The 21,912-nt window shown below is 36.4% G+C and overlaps 2 protein-coding genes across 3 annotated transcripts; one reads left to right on the top strand and one right to left on the bottom strand.

The window, feature by feature from the left end:
- The first annotated feature begins 793 nt into the window (after positions 1 to 793).
- Positions 794 to 5,175, top strand: LOC139967749 (uncharacterized). Its single transcript, XM_071971808.1, has 4 exons — positions 794 to 1,091; positions 1,940 to 2,178; positions 3,138 to 3,322; positions 4,231 to 5,175. The coding sequence occupies exons 2-4, from the start codon at positions 1,990 to 1,992 to the stop codon at positions 5,009 to 5,011; spliced, it is 1,155 nt and encodes a 384-aa protein (XP_071827909.1). The 5' UTR covers positions 794 to 1,091; positions 1,940 to 1,989; the 3' UTR covers positions 5,012 to 5,175.
- Positions 5,176 to 6,782: 1,607 nt separating this feature from the next.
- On the bottom strand, positions 6,783 to 21,078 carry LOC139967738 (uncharacterized). Of its 2 annotated transcripts, XM_071971789.1 has the most exons (14): positions 20,437 to 21,078; positions 19,973 to 20,068; positions 19,113 to 19,241; positions 18,468 to 18,733; positions 18,038 to 18,097; positions 16,639 to 16,713; positions 13,938 to 14,000; positions 13,490 to 13,558; positions 12,307 to 12,354; positions 11,518 to 11,637; positions 11,086 to 11,250; positions 10,429 to 10,536; positions 9,664 to 9,721; positions 6,783 to 8,361 (listed from the first exon to the last, which is right to left on the bottom strand). In XM_071971789.1, the coding sequence occupies exons 1-14, from the start codon at positions 20,657 to 20,659 to the stop codon at positions 7,316 to 7,318; spliced, it is 2,526 nt and encodes an 841-aa protein (XP_071827890.1). In that variant the 5' UTR covers positions 20,660 to 21,078; the 3' UTR covers positions 6,783 to 7,315. The 2 variants fall into 2 exon arrangements, with proteins under 2 accessions (XP_071827890.1, XP_071827897.1); XM_071971796.1 differs by lacking the exon at positions 20,437 to 21,078 and having other exon boundaries at positions 6,789 to 8,361; positions 19,113 to 19,243; positions 19,973 to 20,183.
- Between the last annotated feature and the right edge of the window lie 834 nt (positions 21,079 to 21,912).

The following is a 21,912-nucleotide window of genomic DNA, read 5'->3' as shown; positions in this document are numbered from 1 at the left end:
TTTTCGGGGGCTTTCGCCCCCACGATCCCCACGAGGGGTTCTAACCCATGACCCCACCATAGCCCTAAGACGGGCCCCTGGACACCACGCCTTTATGCTCGCACGTTACGCGTGCTAGGCAGGCGAACACCGGCGGGAAATCGGCAGTGTGTTCGCGGGAAATTGAACAAGGTTTTACAACACTGCTGAACTGTGCAGTTACTGTATGCATCATGTTCAAGGTTTTCACGGAGGCCTTTGAGGAAATGAATGGTTAGTACAGTGTATATATGCTGCACTAATGCTGTGTGTAGGCCAAGGTTCACGAATGTCATTGGTTATATTCGCGCGCCGTAGACGTGTTTTTAGATGTTACAGAGAGTCAGGTTTCCATGGATATTAATCGAAAATGAATCTGAGTTTAACTGACGCTAAAGAAATGGATCGTCTTGGGCAGATTAACAAATCATTGCAAGTATAAATAAGTACAGGTAGCTCTGCTGTTAAAAAGAAAAGTTCAATATCGGTTTGCTGTTATCGGCAATTAGGCAAAATTTTACCGATACCGATGTGCTGCCGATATTGCAAATATCGGCCGATACCGATATTGAAAACGATTATCGTAGCACCAATAGTATAAATAATAATACTAAACAAACATTTTGTAGTTAATACATTGATCGCCAACATTTGGTCCGTTTTGTGGTAATTTCAAAACTGCTATTCAATATTGGGGAACTGCTATGCAACAAAAATATTGTATAGCAATTGTCGAAATTTGTTGCTATGCAATTTTTTGGCCATAAGTCGAACACTGATCACAAACACAGTGCGAAATGTGGTCTTGCAGTTAACGCAAGGGAACAATCGCTTCCAGGACCTAATAAATAGATTTCGGTCATGTCAAGAAAACCTCGACAGCATCAGCGATAGGTTGCATGTAACAAGTACACAAGAGGTGAATGAATCCATTGGTAGCCTAGTTAATCATATTGAACAGATTCAATTGCATACTACATATAACCGCAGCAACCATGGAGTACCACCTCTGGAAATTCAGCAGAGAGGAGCTATTGTCAACTACGAAGCTGCTCGCATTCGACCAGAAAAAGGTACAGTTCGAGTAAAAGTTAGAAATCGAAGCTACACTAGTCAGAATGCATGCGTACTAAGTTCAAGGCCCGTATTAGAAGTATATTAGTGTTCAGCCTTTTTATGTAGGAGCTAGGCCACTTCCTCATTGTATTTACATTTAATGTTAGTTACTATTTCTGTAAATCTGTATGTTGAAGAGAAACAAAATAAATGAAGTATTTCATTGTGGGTCTCAGAACACAAGTTTCTAAGTGATACCAGCCTCATTTACATGTTTTTTAATTTACCAGCCTCTAAAAATGATATTCTGTTCCTTTGTCATCATCTACGATGTATATTGTTCTCATGCATACATATCAACCTTATTGTAGTTGAAACATCTTTTCAGGCTCAACGTCAGCCACGATTGAAATGTCTGGCTCAAATTGTCAGTTCAATTGATGTCATGCTGGCATCATGTGTTAAAGTCATGCTCAATTGTCCGGCTGACAGTTTCTGATTTTCTACAGCCATAACTCATATGCTTAACTTTGAAAAAAATCAGGCCCAAAGTGTCAAGTTGGGTCCAGTTTCGGACCAATATAGCCCCATGTCATACAGTAGGGTGTGGCCAACAACATATGACATTTTTTTAGAATTATATGTTGCAGATAGTATGTTCTGTATGTACAGTACACTCAGTAGTAGTTAATTAAATGTAAAACCTGCATAAAGGTATAAAGGCATAACTAGCTGCATGACCATGTATTTCCCAATGTTCAAGACTGTCTGTTTTATGTTTCCAATTTTTAATGTACATTCATCTTAAACTTATTTATTGTATTTAGTTCATAAAGATGTATCACTCCACATGTTTCTTTCATAGGTTCTAAAGGGGGAAGACCCAAACTTGATGTGACAAAAGAACAGCTTAAAATGTTGCTTAAAGAGGGATATACGTCCAAAGACATGGCATGTCAACTATCTTGTTCTCCATCTTTTGTGTACAAGAAACTAGCTGCATTTGGTTTAAATGTCAGGAAGATGTACAGCACAATGACTGATGAAGAGCTTGACATGAAAGTTTCTAAGCTACATGCTGACTATCCAAACTCTGGTCAACAGGTAACTTTGCTGAGAATGTTGTGCCTACATTAAGTAATTGGGATGATCAAATGGCTGCTCCACTGCCAGACTCATGTATGATAATGATTTGTGCCTGTCATGTACACCCAGCCTTAAAGTCAGTAAGGTATCATTTTTTTTCTGGAACAACTCCTGTCATGTTGTATAGATCTTTGTTTTCTTCTTTTCTTATGGGCAATCTGTATTGGCCCCAAATATGCCAGATATTCAAAAAATAGTCATCCTTTGGTCAAAATTCTTTAACTGATTTTATTACCACCCTGGAGGAAATTTACCTCGCTGGGACATTCAGTCGTCTTGTGTGTTCAATTAGAATGTCTGAGAACAATTTGGAAAGTAAAGACCTCCAGGAACTTTTTGAAAACTTCTATACTGGCAGAGTTTGGGGCCGAAGCAGACTGTAGGCCTACCTTCAAGCAATTTTATAGTTGTGTAAAAGTCACAAGGGGATTGAAACATCATTGAATCCTAAAGTTACATGAAAGGCAAATTTGTATATTACCTGACCAGTGAAAAACTAAATTATAAGGGTATGTGTACCACACAGTTAATAGTGATAAAGGAGTATTGTGCTTAATATACTGTGAACCCCTGTGTAAAATGTCTTTGTTATATACCGTAGCTCTTTATCATTCAACGTTAAGTGGAATATCAATGGCAATACTGTATGGAATATCAAATTTATATATAATTTTCTCTGAGCAATTACGTGTCATTCAAATGTGATATTCTTTCACGAATATTATAGTTGGCTTGTAGAGTTAGGGTACAGTTATTCATGGTTGTTAAGTAACGATAACATTTTCATGAGTTATGGATGATTCAAGTACCGTACACAATAAACTGGTAGTTCTGGTCTTTAATTGTTACTTATGTTCCACATTTCTTAAATAAGCCACACATAATAACTCTACATTCTTTCATTTAACAATTATTAGATGATGAAAGCATATCTAGAAGTAGATGGTGCTGTGGTGCAAAGATCACGTGTCAGAGGTTCACTCAGACGTGTGGATCCCCATTCTGCTGCAAAGCGTTGGAGTAAGACAGTTAAGAGAAGGACGTACCATGTTCCAACACCGAACAGCCTGTGGCACATGGATGGACACATGAAACTAGTTAGGTACGTGCGCGGTTCCAAAAACATACACAATAGGATATTTCTAAGATTATCCTAATATTGCCAAATTTCAGTTTTGAAGTCATGATTACTCTTTGTCCATTATTTGCCCCTTGCATCAGACTTGATGAGGCTGAATTATCAGCACTATCGTTCTATTTAAGCGGAATTAAATACCTTGGATCTCAATTAAAGTGCTGATTATAGTGACATAAAATAGCTGGTTACCTAGCCATGAAATACACTATTCTTGTGGACAGTTATGTTTATACCATGAATGAAACTATATTTCAATACTAAACAGTCTTTTGGCTTCATCCCCATTGATAATGATGCAATGCTATGTATAAAGTGCTGTGCTCTTGCTTTTAGCAGTACTGTATATGTACACATTACAAAAAATTTAAATGTTCACTGCATGCACCCTGTATTGGTTCTAGAACGACAAACAGAGTGAAAACAAGAAATTGAGTTTCAACATGTCAAGCTGAAGTTGTCACATGAGCTTGTCTTGTAAAAGTGACAAAGTTACATATATTTGTCAACAATAAATTTTCTTTCATCATTTTAATATTTTTTAATACCTTCACCATAAAGAACAGGCTTCTTCCACTCAATGTTGCACACCTACATACCAAATGTGAGGTCTTTCCAATCTCTTGAACATCATGGCCCATGATTTTTGACCTTCACCTAAAACAATAGTTTTCTTCTACTTAAGGTTGTACACCTACATAATAAATGAGATCTGTCCAAGCTTCCCTTCTTTACACTCAGTGTTTTTACAATGTAGTCACATTTTGACTTAAGACAGGACTTGAGTCCTAAAATAATGAGAGATGATTGAGTGGAATATTGTAACTGTATATAACGTGACTAAAGAGACTCTTTTTTGCTTTCTCTTTCTGTAGATGGAAGCTAGTGACTCATGGATGTATTGATGGGTTTTCCCGGTGTATTACATACCTGAAATGTGGAAGTGATAACTATGCGCTTACAGTGTTAACATTGTTTGTGGAGGCAACACTCGAATATGGAATACCATCTCGCACTAGGTCAGATCAGGGAGGGGAAAATTTCTTTGTTGCCCTATTCATGGAGCTTGTTCAGGGTTCAAACCGTGCCAGTCACATTACCGGTGAATCAAAACATAATCAGAGAATTGAGAGGCTATGGCGAGATGTGTTTTTCCAGGTCATATCCTATTTCTATGAGCTGTTTTACCGTATGGAAGTTGATGGCCAGCTAAACTCAGATGATCCAGCTGATTTAGAGGCTCTACATCAAGTCTATCTCCCTGAAATAAACAGGAGGTTGACTTTTTTCCAGCAAGCATGGAACAGACATTCACTCAGAACTGCTCAGCATTCAACACCAAATCAATTATGGCTTTCAGGTGTACTGAACAATATGAATACCAATTGTAGTGCAGTTGGTAACATCTTCGGCAACAGAGACCTGGCAGCAGATCTAACACAAAGCCTACTACACTATGGCTTGTCTCCAGATTTATTAGGCAGCCATGATGAGCTCCAGGTTGCTGCTCATGGGGGCTTGTCTGTCACACCACCGATGGTAAACATCAGCAGTGAGAGGATTAGGGAGTTAGTTCAACAGTGTACTGCACCAAACTTGAAAGAAAGATACCTTCAATTGAAAGAGTTTTTTCACATGGAGCTAAATCAAATATAGCTTGATCTTGATTTTATTGATGCCTGCTTCTCTTTCTGAGACCAAACAGTTTTAAACCAGAAGTGCAACACACTTAACATAGTCATAAAGTTTTGCACACTGCTAACAAATTATAGTTTCAAATGCACATATGGGCTGTCTTGCTTCTGTTACCATCTCAGTTTCGAGACTTTTTCAAACATATCAAAAAACAATCAAATAAATAAAGACTGAATCACATTTAAATTGTTTTAAAAAATTGATTTATGGTGTACTGATAATGGATGGAAGGCAGTTCACAATTTCTCTTAGTATCAAAGAAAACTTAGTGTCACAACTCGTTCTTATATTATTCTTATAGTATTTTATCGATGTTGTGTTACATGTTGAGATAATTCGATGCCAATTATTTAGCCATGGTTTTGTGCATCCTTAGCATTGCATAATCATGTATTGTTAAAGAGTATCATAATTCTGTTGGTATGAGGGATTATAAGTAGAACAGTATAGACACATGCTCTCTCTTCTCTGTCTTGGGCTTGAACCGAAAACCAGTAAAACCATAAGTTGCTCTTGTTTAATTATGAAATGTTAGTCAGAATTTTCGTTCAAAGAAACAGAATTAGTGTATCCACCCATTTCCATATTCATTGAGATAAGAATTAATTGGGTGTTTTGGTACCTTTTTAGATGCCAAAATGAGGCAGGGACGAAACAATATTCAAGCTGAACAAGGAAGAAAGAGAATATTAAACTAAGAACCATAGGAAAGTGAATTAAAAACTGAGTGAAGATGCGACTGAATATAATAACAAACCATATATATTATACACAGACTGAAAATAAAACTTCAAAAAGAATATATACAGTAGAATGAAGATTCTATGTAACTGACATTAAGTATGTTGTTGTTAATCATTAAATCATACATTGAAACACATATACGCTCTCTGTCCTTCTTTACGCTGTTGTTGACTGCTCTCTTCAAAGAATCTGTGACATTTACCTATACTGAAAAAATGCATAATTCTCTCCAGTTTTGGATTGCTTTGCAACAGTCAGCAAGATGGTTAAACACTTTTTTCAACCACTGTTTTACTTTCCTTACATACAGTTTTATAGCGCTGGTTCTTTCAGTACTGTGTATACTAAATGGGAAATAAACGAAAATACCAAATAAATTAAGAGGAATGGCTTTGGATGGTCTCCATGATAACATAGAATAAAAGAAGAATCATGAAAACAGTTGGCAAGGTGGTTCAAATTACACACAGTTACATAGCACTGGCACTTCAGTAATGTGTATACTAAATTACAAGTAAAAGAAAATACCAAATACAGTTCGAGGAATGGCTTTGGATGGTCTCCATGATAACATAGAATAAAAGAAGAATCATATGAAAACAGTTGGCAAGGTGGTTCAAATTACACACAGTTACATGGCACTGGTACTTCAGTACTATGTATACTAAATTACAAGTAAAAGAAAATACCAAATACAGTTCAAGGAATGGCTTGGATGGTCTCCATGATAACATAGAATAAAAGAAGAATCATATGAAAACAGTTGGCAAGGTGGTTCAAATTACACACAGTTACATAGCACTGGTACTTCAGTACTATGTATACTAAATTACAAGTAAAAGAAAATACCAAATACAGTTCAAGGAATGGCTTTGGACGGTCTCCATGATAACATAGAATAAAAGAAGAATCATATGAAAACAGTTGGCAAGGTGGTTCAAATTACACACAGTTACATAGCACTGGTAGTTCAGTACTATGTATACTAAATTACAAGTAAAAGAAAATACCAAATACAGTTCGAGGAATGGCTTTGGATGGTCTCCATGATAACATAGAATAAAAGAAGAATCATATGAAAACAGTTGGCAAGGTGGTTCAAATTACACACAGTTACATAGCACTGGTACTTCAGTACTATGTATACTAAATTACAAGTAAAAGAAAATACCAAATACAGTTCGAGGAATGGCTTTGGATGGTATTAGGGAAAGAACCAGAAAGTCGAATGAATTGGTGATTACAAGCCGAATATTAAAAGGGACTTTCGACGGATTTTCCAACATCCCATATTGCTGACCAGAGGTGCTCAGGTAATTTTGATTAATGCATGCCTCAACATATAAGGTTGAAATCCAAAACCAACTTCACTTCTTGAGATATGGTGTTTACAAGGTTTTGAGAAATTGACATCTGTTGACCTCAAATGACCTTTGATCTATGTGTTAAACAATAAAGAGCATCTACTCACACAGTGCTATCTACATGGGCAAATTTGAAGTTCAACCAAATTTCAGAACTTCAGAGTAAACTCATCTGGAATGAATCCGAGTTACTCAAGATTGCCCGCCATTCTCTCTTCAGCTCATTTCTTGAAGTGTAAAATACAGGGCACTGGATGAGGTTGGCACATGTCCTTACTGTTGGGAATCTGGCAGTTGACAAGAACTCAACTTGTATGGGATCTTGTGGCATAACTGATGACCCAGTTGTAAATCTCAAAAAATCGGCCACATCTTCAGCATCAAGGGAAGAAACAAAGTCCTTAAGCCACCAGAGAACAGCTTCTTCTTGAGGGCGAAGATCTCCCTGACTCTGAAGAACATCAGCAACCTTCTTGCCAGTTGGAGATTGCATGACAAATATGAAATCTATCATTTGTAGAGAAAGCTTGCTCCAGAAGGCAGCCATATGGCTAGGAGGCATACCCTTTCTCATTTCCTCCACAAATGGTCTACTTTTGTAGATAAGAGCTGACTCAGCAATTGCAACGAGCTGTTGGTTGATGTTTGACTGACTTGGTGTTTCGTACATCTCATACATTGAGTAAACATCAATCAGCTTGGTCTTGTCTGCTGGAGTTAAAGCATCAAAATTTCTTAATGCCCGTTTGAGAAGAGCTCTTTCGGACACTGTAATGAAATCTAAGAAATCTTTTAGAAGATAGTCTTCAGATGGAGGATCCTCAAACACAACTAATGTCAGAAAGGTCCGCGAAAGCCTTGATGGGACCACATGGGTCAATGCTGCAGTATGGCTGAGAATTGCACCCAGAGTGATATAGTCTCCCTTCATTGCACGATGCTTGTGGAGAGGCACCCGTGGAACCATGGCTCCCTCACCAGCAAAGTACAGTCTCCCAGCTTCTGTCCAAAACATAGAGAACATGTCTCTGGTCAGACCTCCAAAGTCTGCTCCTTCCTCACCTTCAAACTTAACGTTCAGCCTTTTTGATGTTATCTCCTTATTTTCTTTGTAAATATTCATGACATCTACCAGTACATGATTTCTCCTGACTGCGACATCTATGGTCTCATCAGAGAGACATTGGTCCAGAGCATTGAAAGCTGCAAAGAGAGTGGAAACATCTGCTGAATAAATAAGTACAAACTAGTGTGTTACAAATGTTTTGTCTTTAACTGTACATAAAATACTCTGGCATTTCCATGTAGCTCTGTGATGCATTTTAAAAGCAAAGGATTTCCAGGTGTTGTGCTGATATGCCAAAAAAAATATTGTTATATGTTTTACAACACTATGAAAATCATTTAAAAGTGTGCAGGTTGCAGAATTCTCAGACCCTAGGTAAACAATGTTTACACTAGCCCAGGGTTCTGGCCAGCCCTTTTTTGTCCAGGCGGTGCCCCCGGTTTAATTTGATTTGCTTTTCCCCAGTGGTTAAATTGACTGCTTAAAAAAGTTTTAAAGTCATAGAGCTTCTATGGGCTGTAATTAGTGCAGTTTACCATAAAAGCATGCTGAAACTTTCTCAATAAAATGTTCATAATTTCACTTTTGCTGACCTTTTTGCTGAATTACCGAGTTGAATGACCCTGATGACCACAAACCTGGGCAGATTCAGTGCCCATCATAAGAGTAAACAACCATAAATATATGTAAACAATTTGTAAATTTAAATACAGACTGAGACTGCTGGAAAATTTCACATGTTGAACTTAACTGTCATTGAAATCTGCTAAAACATAAACAAGTACAGTTTTTTACATGCATAGATGAGCCATTTTTAAGCCATTAGTTCAAAAATAGTAACTCTTACTAAGATGCAGAATAGGGCATCACTCACACCATTTGAAACTGGCAGAACACAGTGTTGTTGGGGGGGGGGGATGTACATGTTTGCTACTTGCACCATATACATGTTTAAGTTTGCATGTTTCTAACCCCCCACCACCCCAATACATCTCCCTACTCCCTATCCCTTCTTTTCATTGTGTTACACCGACTTACATACAATATCTGTCATGGATTCCCTTCAGGAGAAATAGTGGTTACAAGGTTCTTAATTTGACCTCTGCTGCCTTATAACCAAAAACAATAGGCTTCTTGTACTCATTTTGGTACACCTACATACCAAATATGAGATCAGTCCAAACAATAATTTCTTGAAATATCCTACATACAAGCTAGACATAACACCATACATATACACAAACACACTTGCACAAACAAACACATGCAATAATGATAGCAAAGGTCAACCATTCAAATGGGGGGGGGGGGGGAAATGATGGGTATACCAATAACAATATCCTTGACAAAATTCTAGTGCAGTTAAACTATCCAACCCCTTTGTCTATTTAGTTATTAAAGTGTTGTCAATATTTTCATTAGCTATACAATGAACTCACCTTCATCAATGTCAGTGTTCATTTGACTATTTAAATTGTCAGAAGAAAGGAATGTCACCTATCAAAGAAACACAGAAAATTCAAACATAAATACAGTTGGGGTAAATTTGCAAAAAAATTGCACAATCAGGTTGATTGCTACAGGTAGAGGCAAAATCAAGGCAGATCATGCTACAGTAACATCACTCCTATACCCATCAACACAAATAAATGCATGGACCCAATAGATTAATTGGCAAACATGACAAATAAAACAAAATATAAAGAAATCAAACTTTACAGGTCTTTAAATAAATGCATCTATGACAGGCTGTGATAATTTTATGTTGGGAAAGACATAATTCTGCACAATTATCATTCAAGGGTCCATGGTATCAAATGAGCTCTAAAAGTAAATTGTATCCCAAACTTGTCACCACACATCAGTGGGGTATATTGTTTCTGTATATAGTGTACCAGAGGTTTTAATGATGCAATAAGCTGAATCGTTTTATAAGTGTAGCATTAATTTATTAATTTTTCCCAAGATTTTCTTTTCCTAGTTGCACATCATATGTTTATTTTTATAGAACATCTTCAGGTAATTACACTAGCCACAATACCTGTAAGCTATTAGAGAAGTATAACATCCTGTTATCTGTAAGGACTGCTTCTACTAACCAATCAAACAGCTATTATCACTAGAGTTGATGCGATGGAATGTTTGATTTGAAGCAATTAAGTGGGCTAACATCAAAAATAAATTGCAATATCAGCCATACTCACAGATGGAGTACCAGACAACATAACTTCTGGTAATTCATTTTCACTTTCACTTGAAACATGATGAACAGTAGTTGCAGCTGGTACAAAATCAGGAGTTGAATCAGTGGGCTGTGTGAAACCAAAATGCAAAGTAGAAACTGTTACTTGCAGTGATTATCATGATCATCTATTCCATGGTTCATTGATTGATTTGCTATTTGTTAAACCAACAAAGATATAATCTTTCTTAAAAGGCACAGGAGTGAAAATTTGTTCCTCATGACAACAGTAATTAAATTAATTACCCATTGACTGAAGATACATGATTTCTCATGTGTCTATAGACAAATGGATAAGCTTAATATTAAAGCAAACTGCATGTCTACATTAGTGAGTTGTCACCAATGTATATTTAAGTCACCAGTTACAGTTTGTACACTATGGTTGTGAACAGACTACAATACCACAATTTACTCCCCTGATAGTATGTTTTATGACTTGTTTGCATCAAAATATTTCACTTAAAGTTATTTTATTCACAACCTATGAACAATTGTACTCATATGGTTAACCAACTTGTTACCGTCTTGAGTGTACACACTGAGACTGAGATGAATGCATGCAGACTGCTGGTTTCTGTCTCAAGACTATTACAAAACTAATTGAGAGTAGGCCTACCTGAAATTCTTCCAACCATGTGACCAACAAAGAGCTGCGATCATTCACCCCATGAGATGAACATGTTCCAACTGCAGAACTAGGGATAGAGGTATTACTCCCTGCTATGTGGACAGTGAAGTTCTCTGTTGCACTGTCAAATGTTCCTACGAAGTTGAAGATAGCCTGCCAATGTAAGAAATATGTTACCAGAAGATGCTAGCCACTTCCTTTTCATGTTCATAATTAAAATACTTTGTAGAAATAAAGAAAAATAACATTAACCTAGTTAATATATATACCGTTCGAAATGGGTGGTACAGTTAATTAGATATATACCAAATTATGAACCATAACCAGCCCGTGTAAACCTCAGAGTTGCTTGAGCCCAAATTTTCCAGGCCAGTAATTTCATACATGAATCTTAATTCCCAATCTGAAGTTCCTTATTACCTGAATGGAACCAGACAGATCAAACCTCCTTCTTTCTCTTCTCCCGTCAGGAAAACATATCTGGAGTAAACTATCAGAAGCCAATTCCTCATCCAAATGACTCCTACGATCTTGAATAGTCTAAAAATGTAAATAACAATGTGAACTTACAAGAAATGAATACAGGAAAGACAGATAGCTTTAGCTACATCATTAATCAATTGAAACTGCACAAATACATGGTTTCAGGTAGGGATGTATCTGATACATGGTCCGGCCAGATTTTATGGTTCTGGATCTCAAATGAAATCAAGTTGAAATCTGACATAAATGTAAGTTCTAGCGATGTCTTTGTAACAATTAGTAAAAATACAGTTTACAAAGTATTTTCTGTATAATTTATGTGTCACAAATTGTTAGTGCATAATGCTTATAATTGCATACAGTGCAGTCAAATTGAAAGTCTTTTTGTAGAAGGCTCAACTGCAGTGATGTAAGGGGAAACATTTTTGACAGCCTTAAGTATTCAGAGGTTAACAAAAGTTGCACAGTAAATACAACTTAATCATAACCATTGTCAGATGCGTTTATCTTTTCTTTGCATATTTTGATCTGTAGTAACCATCTGTAGTAACCATTAGTATGACTAATTTATATCTGGACCAATTGCTACAATATTAAACCAAAGAAATTAATTTAGTGTATTCTTTATCAGGCCGGATTTCATGCTGGATAACAAACATTGAATGCAGTGCATCCCTGTAATGGTTATCATATAATTCTGACTCTTAAATTAAACATAAAGCAGACCTGTAATCGTCGTCTCTCTGCCTCTGCTACTGCCTCTTGTATTGCATCCTGTTAAAATGAAGACGATACACAGTATTAAACTAAAGACATTAAACATTTCCCACTAAATATTACAATAGAACACAATTTCAAAGTGCAATGAGATTTCCAATGATGTCAATATATCACTTTTTAGTGGCATATTACAAGAATTGTAAGATTTGGGGGTTTCTTTTCAAATCACATTTAAGGTAATTGCATGAACTTGAGATGAATCAAACTAGAATAAAACCAATATGGTTGCCAAGAAAAACACATACAAAGTATGAGGACTCAAGTGTAACTTTTTTGTAATGTTTACCTCAATTGACTGACCTCAAGTGCCCCTCAATTGTCACCAAAACGCATAGATATTTTACACTCAATTAGCATTTACATACTAATAATGATATTTTTCAGTTTCACTTCTTAAGAAAATTGTTTATTAAAGGTGTTCACATTTGACCTCTGCTGACCAAGCACTATCTAGTTTGCACTATTTATGGTTCACCCACATGGTACAAAGTATTTACAACACTGTCCCATCTTGAAATTTACCGCTGATTGCTGTATACCTCACATGACTTTTGACAACCACTAAAATCAAAAGGCCTTTCCACCTTGAAGTTGAGATCATATCCTTTCTCTGTCATGATCATGGATGAACACCAGCTTAATTCCGGTATAAATTCCCTTTTGGACAAGTGTTCAGAGAATAATGATGCAGTGGATGAACTTGTTCCCAATCCTGGGACAGTCATTTAGCATGGTAAGATGCTGGGGTTACACTTTCCTCCCAGACGGACAAGAGGGCAACCCCAGCAGCTGACCACTTTCTCAAACACTGTGATGGGTAATGCATTCGACATCACTAAGTTGTTTCCAAATCAAGTGACGAACAGCAACAAACCCCTTATTCCAATTCATAAACCAGAAATACTACTGTAACAATTTTTGAATATGTTAAGAGAATCTGGCTTTTCCAGAATTTTGAACCAGGAACCCAAGGTATGTGAGGCGGACACTCTAACCACTGAACCAAGCATTTGCCTTAAAGTATCAGATCTCTTGATACGATTCTTCTTTTGATATTGTATTTTTGTGTTAAACACACATGACAGACAGACAGACATACACATTTCATTAAGAAAGCAGAGTGTTATACCCATTGGGCATCGTTCCGCAGGCTTTCTTCAAAGGCTTGGTTTTGCTCTTCTATCAGCAATATGCGTGCCTGCAAAATGGTTATACACATAAAAAATAGCAAACTTAAAAAGAATTAAATGGTGGAACATTCGGTAACTTTTCCTGGTAGTTCATATTTTCCTCCTTCCTTACTATGTCCAAGTCGTCCTATTTCAGCATTGAAATTCTGTGAAAATCTACTTTTGAAAAGCTACCAGTTTCCTGCCCAAAAATACCATTTGTGAAGAATGGTCAGTTGGTTTCAATATTTTAGGAGGTAGCTGGTTGCAAGCATCAGTACAACATTGTCAGTAAGGAAACATTACAGGGTGGCTTAAGATCTTCAAGGGTAACCATTTCTAATTAGTTAATATTATGCCTCTTGAGTTTGTCAATGTTCCTGGAATACATATTAGTTATGAACTTACGTTTTGATCTTCACGTTGGTTTGGTTGTTCATCTTCGTTCTGGGCAACTTGACTAGCAGGTGTCTAAACAAATATCAAATATCCAGTACACAATGTGTCAACTTTCTTTATCACACCAATGTAGCTTCATGTATACTGATTTCATTAATTCACCCTATAACATAATTGTACGCACATGAAATTATCAATTTAATCTTTAATCATGTACAGGTTACATATGATACCACAAGGTAAAAATCATAGCTTACCTGTTGATTAAAGTTGGTGATTGTATATTTGGCCTACATATTTTCCCCTTTTTATTATGATTGTACATTTATTTGCACAAAATTGTGTTTTGGTTGGTGATAATCACAATTATCATGGCTTATGGATGTATGCTGTTACAAAACCCACCTAAATATTGCAAAATATGTTCATCATATGCATTACCTCATCTATCTGATTTGTAGATTCTTCATGCAGTAAGAATAAACAGGAGGACAATGTAATAATATAAAATACGTAAAGGGGAATATCTATTTTATACAGTAAAAAATAACCTACCAAATTGAGAAATGGCATCAACAAATAAACACCTACGGTATAGTGCAACAAAAACTGTCAGGCAAAAAAATGCAGAATGCAGAATGGAAAAGAGTTCGAAGAAATAAAAGTCACAGAAATTAAAAAAATTAACAATTGAAGAAATAAAAAAAAGTAGGGCAGAGATAAAAAAAGAAATACAGATATGAACTTTTTATCTCGGTGTGGCCCTAATGTTCTTTAATACAATTAACAATACTAATTTTGAGATTAATGATATACCCAATGAAAAGAGGGCCAATTTATTTTGTGTGCTTAATAACAGTTGTATTAATAAACAAAATAATACAGGCGATCAAATTTTACAAGAAACCAAACACAGAAGTTGGTGTTGTCCTGGGGTGGCATAAAAAGTGTGTGATACTGAAGCCGCTTTCAATATTGAGTCACTGTAGATGACTAGTCTATTTTGATAGCCTGCAACTGCCATAATGTAGTTCACAAAACTAATACCCAGGGAGTATGTTCCATAATAGTTATACAAATTTGACAAGTGCAAGCTACAGCATATGACTTTTTGTAGGAGAATATGCATTTATGCACCATACTATAGGTTTACATGAAAAGCACCCCTTACAGATATATGCACACACATAACACATTTCCATTGCATACATTTTATTTTTGTCTTTGGCATGCATGCAACAAATATAATAGTCAACATATATAGTCATCAAATTGCTGATTTGCGTAACAATTATTTACTTACTTCTGGCCTGCCTTGAGTTACTGACTGATTAAGTGGGACATCTTCAGATGGACCAGGGAGTTCTTCCATACCTATCTGCAAAGATTAAAGCAAAAATAAGAGCACATCCCCTCCTATTACATGCTCAAGACAAGGTTTCATCATCTAAGACATACTGTTTTTTTTCCAAAGTGTAAAATGTGCCATGTTACCCATTGTTCGAGGGTCTCCTCCAACAAAAACAGTTGTGTTCTTTCCCTCGATATAGGTAGCCACAAACCAAATATGACAACTGATAGTTTCCTTTCTACAGATATTGTGTTTCAAAGTTTCGTTCTGAGCTGATAATTAATTAACCCCTGAACTACAACAACTTTCATCAGAACTGTGCAATTCATGATGCTACCCTATATGTATCTTGATGTTCAATGTCTGGAAATACACTAGTTTTGATATCTTTACATTTTGACCTCTACCAAGTGCTAACTCCAAGTGATCTTTGAACTCCATCAGGGTTCATGTATTTACTATGGGGAAGCCACATACAGGTAACAAACATTAGGTTCCTTGAAGTAACCTAACTTGGGATATTGTGTTTACAATCTACAGCATAGTACAACACACACACATACAATGCCAACCTGACTGTATAGATATTACTAGCCTGCCTAAGGTTAGTAACTAGAAAAGGTCCTAATTGGAGGCACATTGAATATATCACCTGCATGAGGTTAATACTACTGTTACATCTGCAGCCAACTGTCAGCAGATCTGGAGAGCAATTAAATCAGCTTTTGGTTTCAAACTTGCTCTAAGCCATGAATGGGCTTCTGTAAGACACCCTTATAGTTGACCAAGTTAGTTAGCACAATGAAAGCACAGCAAATAGAAGATGTTCTTTAATACAATTAACAATACTAATTTTGAGATTAATGATATACCCAATGAAAAGAGGGCCAATTTATTTTGTGTGCTTAATAACAGTTGTATTAATAAACAAAATAATACAGGCGATCAAATTTTACAAGAAACCAAACACAGAAGTTGGTGTTGTCCTGGGGTGGCATAAAAAGTGTGTGATACTGAAGCCGCTTTCAATATTGAGTCACTGTAGATGACTAGTCTATTTTGATAGCCTGCAACTGCCATAATGTAGTTCACAAAACTAATACCCAGGGAGTATGTTCCATAATAGTTATACAAATTTGACAAGTGCAAGCTACAGCATATGACTTTTTGTAGGAGAATATGCATTTATGCACCATACTATAGGTTTACATGAAAAGCACCCCTTACAGATATATGCACACACATAACACATTTCCATTGCATACATTTTATTTTTGTCTTTGGCATGCATGCAACAAATATAATAGTCAACATATATAGTCATCAAATTGCTGATTTGCGTAACAATTATTTACTTACTTCTGGCCTGCCTTGAGTTACTGACTGATTAAGTGGGACATCTTCAGATGGACCAGGGAGTTCTTCCATACCTATCTGCAAAGATTAAAGCAAAAATAAGAGCACATCCCCTCCTATTACATGCTCAAGACAAGGTTTCATCATCTAAGACATACTGTTTTTTTTCCAAAGTGTAAAATGTGCCATGTTACCCATTGTTCGAGGGTCTCCTCCAACAAAAACAGTTGTGTTCTTTCCCTCGATATAGGTAGCCACAAACCAAATATGACAACTGATAGTTTCCTTTCTACAGATATTGTGTTTCAAAGTTTCGTTCTGAGCTGATAATTAATTAACCCCTGAACTACAACAACTTTCATCAGAACTGTGCAATTCATGATGCTACCCTATATGTATCTTGATGTTCAATGTCTGGAAATACACTAGTTTTGATATCTTTACATTTTGACCTCTACCAAGTGCTAACTCCAAGTGATCTTTGAACTCCATCAGGGTTCATGTATTTACTATGGGGAAGCCACATACAGGTAACAAACATTAGGTTCCTTGAAGTAACCTAACTTGGGATATTGTGTTTACAATCTACAGCATAGTACAACACACACACATACAATGCCAACCTGACTGTATAGATATTACTAGCCTGCCTAAGGTTAGTAACTAGAAAAGGTCCTAATTGGAGGCACATTGAATATATCACCTGCATGAGGTTAATACTACTGTTACATCTGCAGCCAACTGTCAGCAGATCTGGAGAGCAATTAAATCAGCTTTTGGTTTCAAACTTGCTCTAAGCCATGAATGGGCTTCTGTAAGACACCCTTATAGTTGACCAAGTTAGTTAGCACAATGAAAGCACAGCAAATAGAAGATATTTGCAAATGCTGATAGAAATTTTACCAAAAAAACTAGTAGCATTTCGTAAAAAATGAACACTCAACTAACACAAAATGCAGCACTACAACCTCAGAGAAATAATAACCCTTCCAATAGAAGTGATTAGTCATCACATACAAATGGAAATTTTATATTTGTACGGTTCAATCAATCAAATCTTCTCATATAAGTAAACTTGGAATCAGTGAATGGCATTGAGGATAATTTCAGGATGAAATTTAACATTAATTTTGAACAACAATGACCACATACCACAGGTTGACTTCATCTAAAGACAATTTTTCTACAAAATCAATCACATCTTACCCCAAGACTTTTGCTCAAACATGAAAGATATCCTTAGTGTGTATTTCAATGTATGAATGACAGCAGGGATGACATAAGCTCACCACTGTAATCGATTATCATTGCAATTGCAAGTAGAACTACAAAAGAATAGATCCACTATTAGCCACAGCTTGGCACTTGTCATATTTATTTTCATAATAAATACATCACTTACTTCTTCATTTATTTGAGGCTGCAATTGAATGGATGGCTGCGGGACTCTTTCACTATTTGACTATATATAAGAGAAACAAAATCTGAAGTGTCCATTATAAAGAACAATGTTACACTTAACAAGCAAAACACCACTTGGTTGTCTAATAACATATATATAGTTGAATATCAGAAAAAATATGAAGGATAAGAGAAAAAAGACAAATATGAAGTACGATCTTTCGGGTTGATATGTGATCAACTTAAAAAACATAACCTAAGTCCAAAGTATGTATTGGCTGATCACATGTGGTATACATTAATTTAAGGCCAACTTGACATTCACAAGCTGCAGACTATACTGTAACTGTCAATTGTTATTTACATCAGTTTAGAAGACAGCTGACTGAGGAACCAACACTTTATAAATTTAAAATACAAAAGAAACTAACCCTATTATCTTCATTTGGGATGATGTAAAATTTTCCCTGGCCGACACATGCTTCCACATCAGCTACGCTGTGAATTTCATGGCGTTCAATTTTGGTAATCTGTCGAGATTTGTTGGCAAAAGCATACTCAAAACCCAAAAAGCCAAATGGAATATTTGGATAGCTTTGCTGGATGAAAGAATCTAATTGTTGGACAGTCCAGTGCCTTTTCAGCACAGACTTTCTCCGTCCACCATTCAGAGTTGGTCGCTCATGCAGAGGAGAACCTGGTAAAGAAAATATACAATCATTTGGAGTTGGAAGATTATGAAAGGAATCTACAAGATATAATGATTTCTATTAATTAGGTTTCTATTGAACCGTTTGGATAGAAACCTTTGTAAAGGGGAGGGGGACACAGAAAGTGTCCCTTCTAGAATTATAAATTGCCCTGCTACTCCAGTCTATTTTGCAGTGCTAAAAGGAACCCTTTTCTTATAAAGGGACACTTTTTATTTGCAAAAGGGGAAAATCACCCACCCCCCTCCCCTCTATGTTCCCTTGTTGTATTCATCTACATCACATATCAACCTACATAAACAGCCATATATACACCATTGTGAATGATATAGATACAATTGTTTTAAAAAACCTTAAAATTTATACCTAGTCCATTCACTTCCAAACGTTCTTGTTCCATACATGTTGGAGTCCGTCTGGAATTTGCCTTCTGTAGAAGATAAAGTTTGGTCTTCCACTCCAGTCTCTTCTTCCTCCCTTTCTTTGAAGATACTCCTTTGTACCAAAGAGAAAACATATACACATTTATTGATACAACTGGAACACAAAAGACCACATTACAAAGATCACAGCTGCAAGAGTGCTGCACCAATGAATGCTAAGATGGGTAAAGTTCCACATTCTCTTTCATTCAAAGGGATCATATTTATTTGCAAAAACATAAACTTGCTGTCGTTGGTAAGCTGTTGTATCGAAAAGAAAGTTTATACAATAAACCGACCCATTTCTAAGATGTTGTAAGTTTTAATGAGTTAACTATAATGGGCATCATTCATAACCACAGGTAAAAAGTAATATCACTCCCTTGATCTCTCTGTTGGTTTCTAATACGTGAAAGATCCGTGGATGGATCTATTATATGTAGCTGAATGACAACCTGCTTGCCAATATGACTTTTTGTGAGTTGTTGTTTCACAGTCGTACAGAATACCTTCATTGGATTTTGTTTTTTCTGACTGTTTTTCTTCAAAATTATGGGTAATTCACAAATTTATTCAACTTCCACACACCAGACAACTAAAGCAAAAATTAAAAGCGGACAGGAGGGGACATTAAATTTCTTGCCCCCTGAAAACAGTAGGCTACACATCTTAAAATGTTTAATCTAGGTAAACATAGGCATGCATAACTTCATAAATTGTCTTCTTTGTTCCCAACTTCCCCCCTCCCATGTTATAGGCTCACCATCATATTTTGGTGCCATCACTGGCTACAAGTTTTCTTACCCTGTGAATCACCACCAACACGTTTCCTTCGAAACCTTCTCCTCACACCCTCAACCAACGATTCAGCATCTGGTGCAAAGTCTGAACCAGAGTCATCTGTAGTGTTGTGATAAGAGAGAAAGAAACACTGTCATAGTAATAATTAGGAGAAAGCATGCAGTATTAATTAAATTACACATGTATGAAAAAGAAAGATGAGGCAAATCTAACACCCATGTGATATGTCCTTGTTCGCCTGCCTTGATCTTTCCCCTCCCTCCCCCCCCCCCCCCCCTTCCAAAAAATATTGTGTTTGCCTGTCTGCCTCTCATGCCTAGGCATAGTGCCATGGTCCTAATTAGTATTTAGTGTTTCCGAAAAACATATAGGCCTAGCCTAGTCCCTTAATATGCCTTTGTGGGCCTAGCCAATTAGGCTATAGGCATGATTCTCAGCAACTTGAAGTGTTAAATAGGCATACTAACGTGTGGACTCGGTTGTTTCGACAACACCAACGTCATCGTCGAGCGGAGAAGTGGTTGGTCTGGGGGCAATGTTTACATGGGTACCATGCCTTGTGGTACTACTGCTAGTACTAGTAGTTCCACTGCTTGATGGTATGTCGTGTTGAAGTCGCTCCCTTGCCCTCGAAAGTGCCCTTCCAACTGCATCAGCAACAGTTTGCAACGATTGATTGGCTGGCTGCATTTTCCGAATGTCTAACGTTCAGACTCAATAGCTTTGCTTCATTTGCTTAGGGTAAGTATGGTGTTATGTTCGTACATACACAACGAAAGCTGGATAAGTATGGCAGTGTGGCGCATGGCCGCAAATAGTTACGTAACTAGTACGTCTTGAGCGTGACTCACCTTCGGAGGTGAAATATCTTTGATATGAGTATACAAAGTGAACTTCGCGGCAAGTACAGTGACGCAATGAGTAGCATACTGATTGACCAATCACATTTCACTTAAGCTTAATTTTATTTCACTTAAGTGAAATAGATTGACCAATCACATTTCACTTAAGCTTAATTCTATTTCACTTAAGTAAAATGCAATTTAGCTTAAGTAAATTGAAAAGCCATTTTGCTTAAGTAGAATAGCATTTTACTTAAGTAGAATTGAATTTTACTTAAGCAGAATTGCATTTTACTTAAGTAGAATTGTATTTTACTTAAGTAAAATACGATGTAAACAAGAACCGTTTAAACTTAAGCTAATATGAATTCCACTTAAGTGGAATACAATTAAGCTTAAGTAAAATGCAATTCTACTTAAGTGCAATTCATTTCACTTAAGCCTAATTGTATTCTACTTAAGTAGAATTAATTCTACTTAAGTAGAATAGAGAGGTAAATGCTAAAACGGCTTGCCATACGGCCGTTCGCACTCGTACTCGTTCATTGAATTTTCAATCACAAATTAAAATGGATCAAACGATGATATACAACTCGAGGAATTTGTGAATATCGGTTTCAACAACAGAAGAACGGCAGATTTGCTTGATTGCAGTGAATCAACTGTTATAAAAGGAGGCGTGCTTCTTTAGGCCTCTGGAAAAAAGATGGATCTTTCGCAATACAAACCTAACGTTAGTATGATGAGTGTATGAGTACGGTGCTGGTATTCCTCAGCTTGCGGCCAATCCCTAATACTAGACTTGATCCTCATACTTATTTGTTTTGATCCATTTCATACAGTGTCGGTTCGTACTCAATCTTCGGGAGTTTGTGCATGTTGAGACAACGTACAATTAAGCCCATTAGTATTTTTAATTAATAATTCGGATTACAATTTCCCCAAAATTATTGATTTGTTAGTACGAATTATAATTTGCTGTAATGGAATACTTGTATGTTTTAATGAAATATTACTTGTTAAAAATGAGTTATTACTTCATAATGATGAATTATTAATTTTTAACAACTAATGTCGTATTAATAAGTATCACACATGACG

This window comes from Apostichopus japonicus, chromosome 1, assembly GCF_037975245.1.
Source record: "Apostichopus japonicus isolate 1M-3 chromosome 1, ASM3797524v1, whole genome shotgun sequence".
Classification (NCBI taxonomy): domain Eukaryota; kingdom Metazoa; phylum Echinodermata; class Holothuroidea; order Aspidochirotida; family Stichopodidae; genus Apostichopus; species Apostichopus japonicus.
Note: the sequence above shows the minus strand (reverse complement) of the source record. Positions and strands in the feature narration are given on the sequence as shown.

What these genes read in the sequence shown, in the direction of transcription:
- LOC139967749 (XM_071971808.1), top strand. Translation starts at nt 1,990, where the DNA reads ATGTTGCTTAAAGAGGGATATACGTCCAAAGACATGGCATGTCAACTA. An exon ending in ATCCAAACTCTGGTCAACAG is followed by an intron (nt 2,179 to 3,137) that starts GTAACTTTGCTG and finishes AACAATTATTAG; the next exon opens with ATGATGAAAGCATATCTAGA. An exon ending in GGACACATGAAACTAGTTAG is followed by an intron (nt 3,323 to 4,230) that starts GTACGTGCGCGG and finishes CTCTTTCTGTAG; the next exon opens with ATGGAAGCTAGTGACTCATG.
- LOC139967738 (XM_071971789.1), bottom strand. Translation starts at nt 20,659, where the DNA reads ATGCAGCCAGCCAATCAATCGTTGCAAACTGTTGCTGATGCAGTTGGA. An exon ending in TGCGGAACGATGCCCAATGG is followed by an intron (nt 12,355 to 13,489) that starts GTATAACACTCT and finishes TCATTTTAACAG; the next exon opens with GATGCAATACAAGAGGCAGT. An exon ending in TGTTGTCTGGTACTCCATCT is followed by an intron (nt 9,722 to 10,428) that starts GTGAGTATGGCT and finishes TTTCTTTGATAG; the next exon opens with GTGACATTCCTTTCTTCTGA.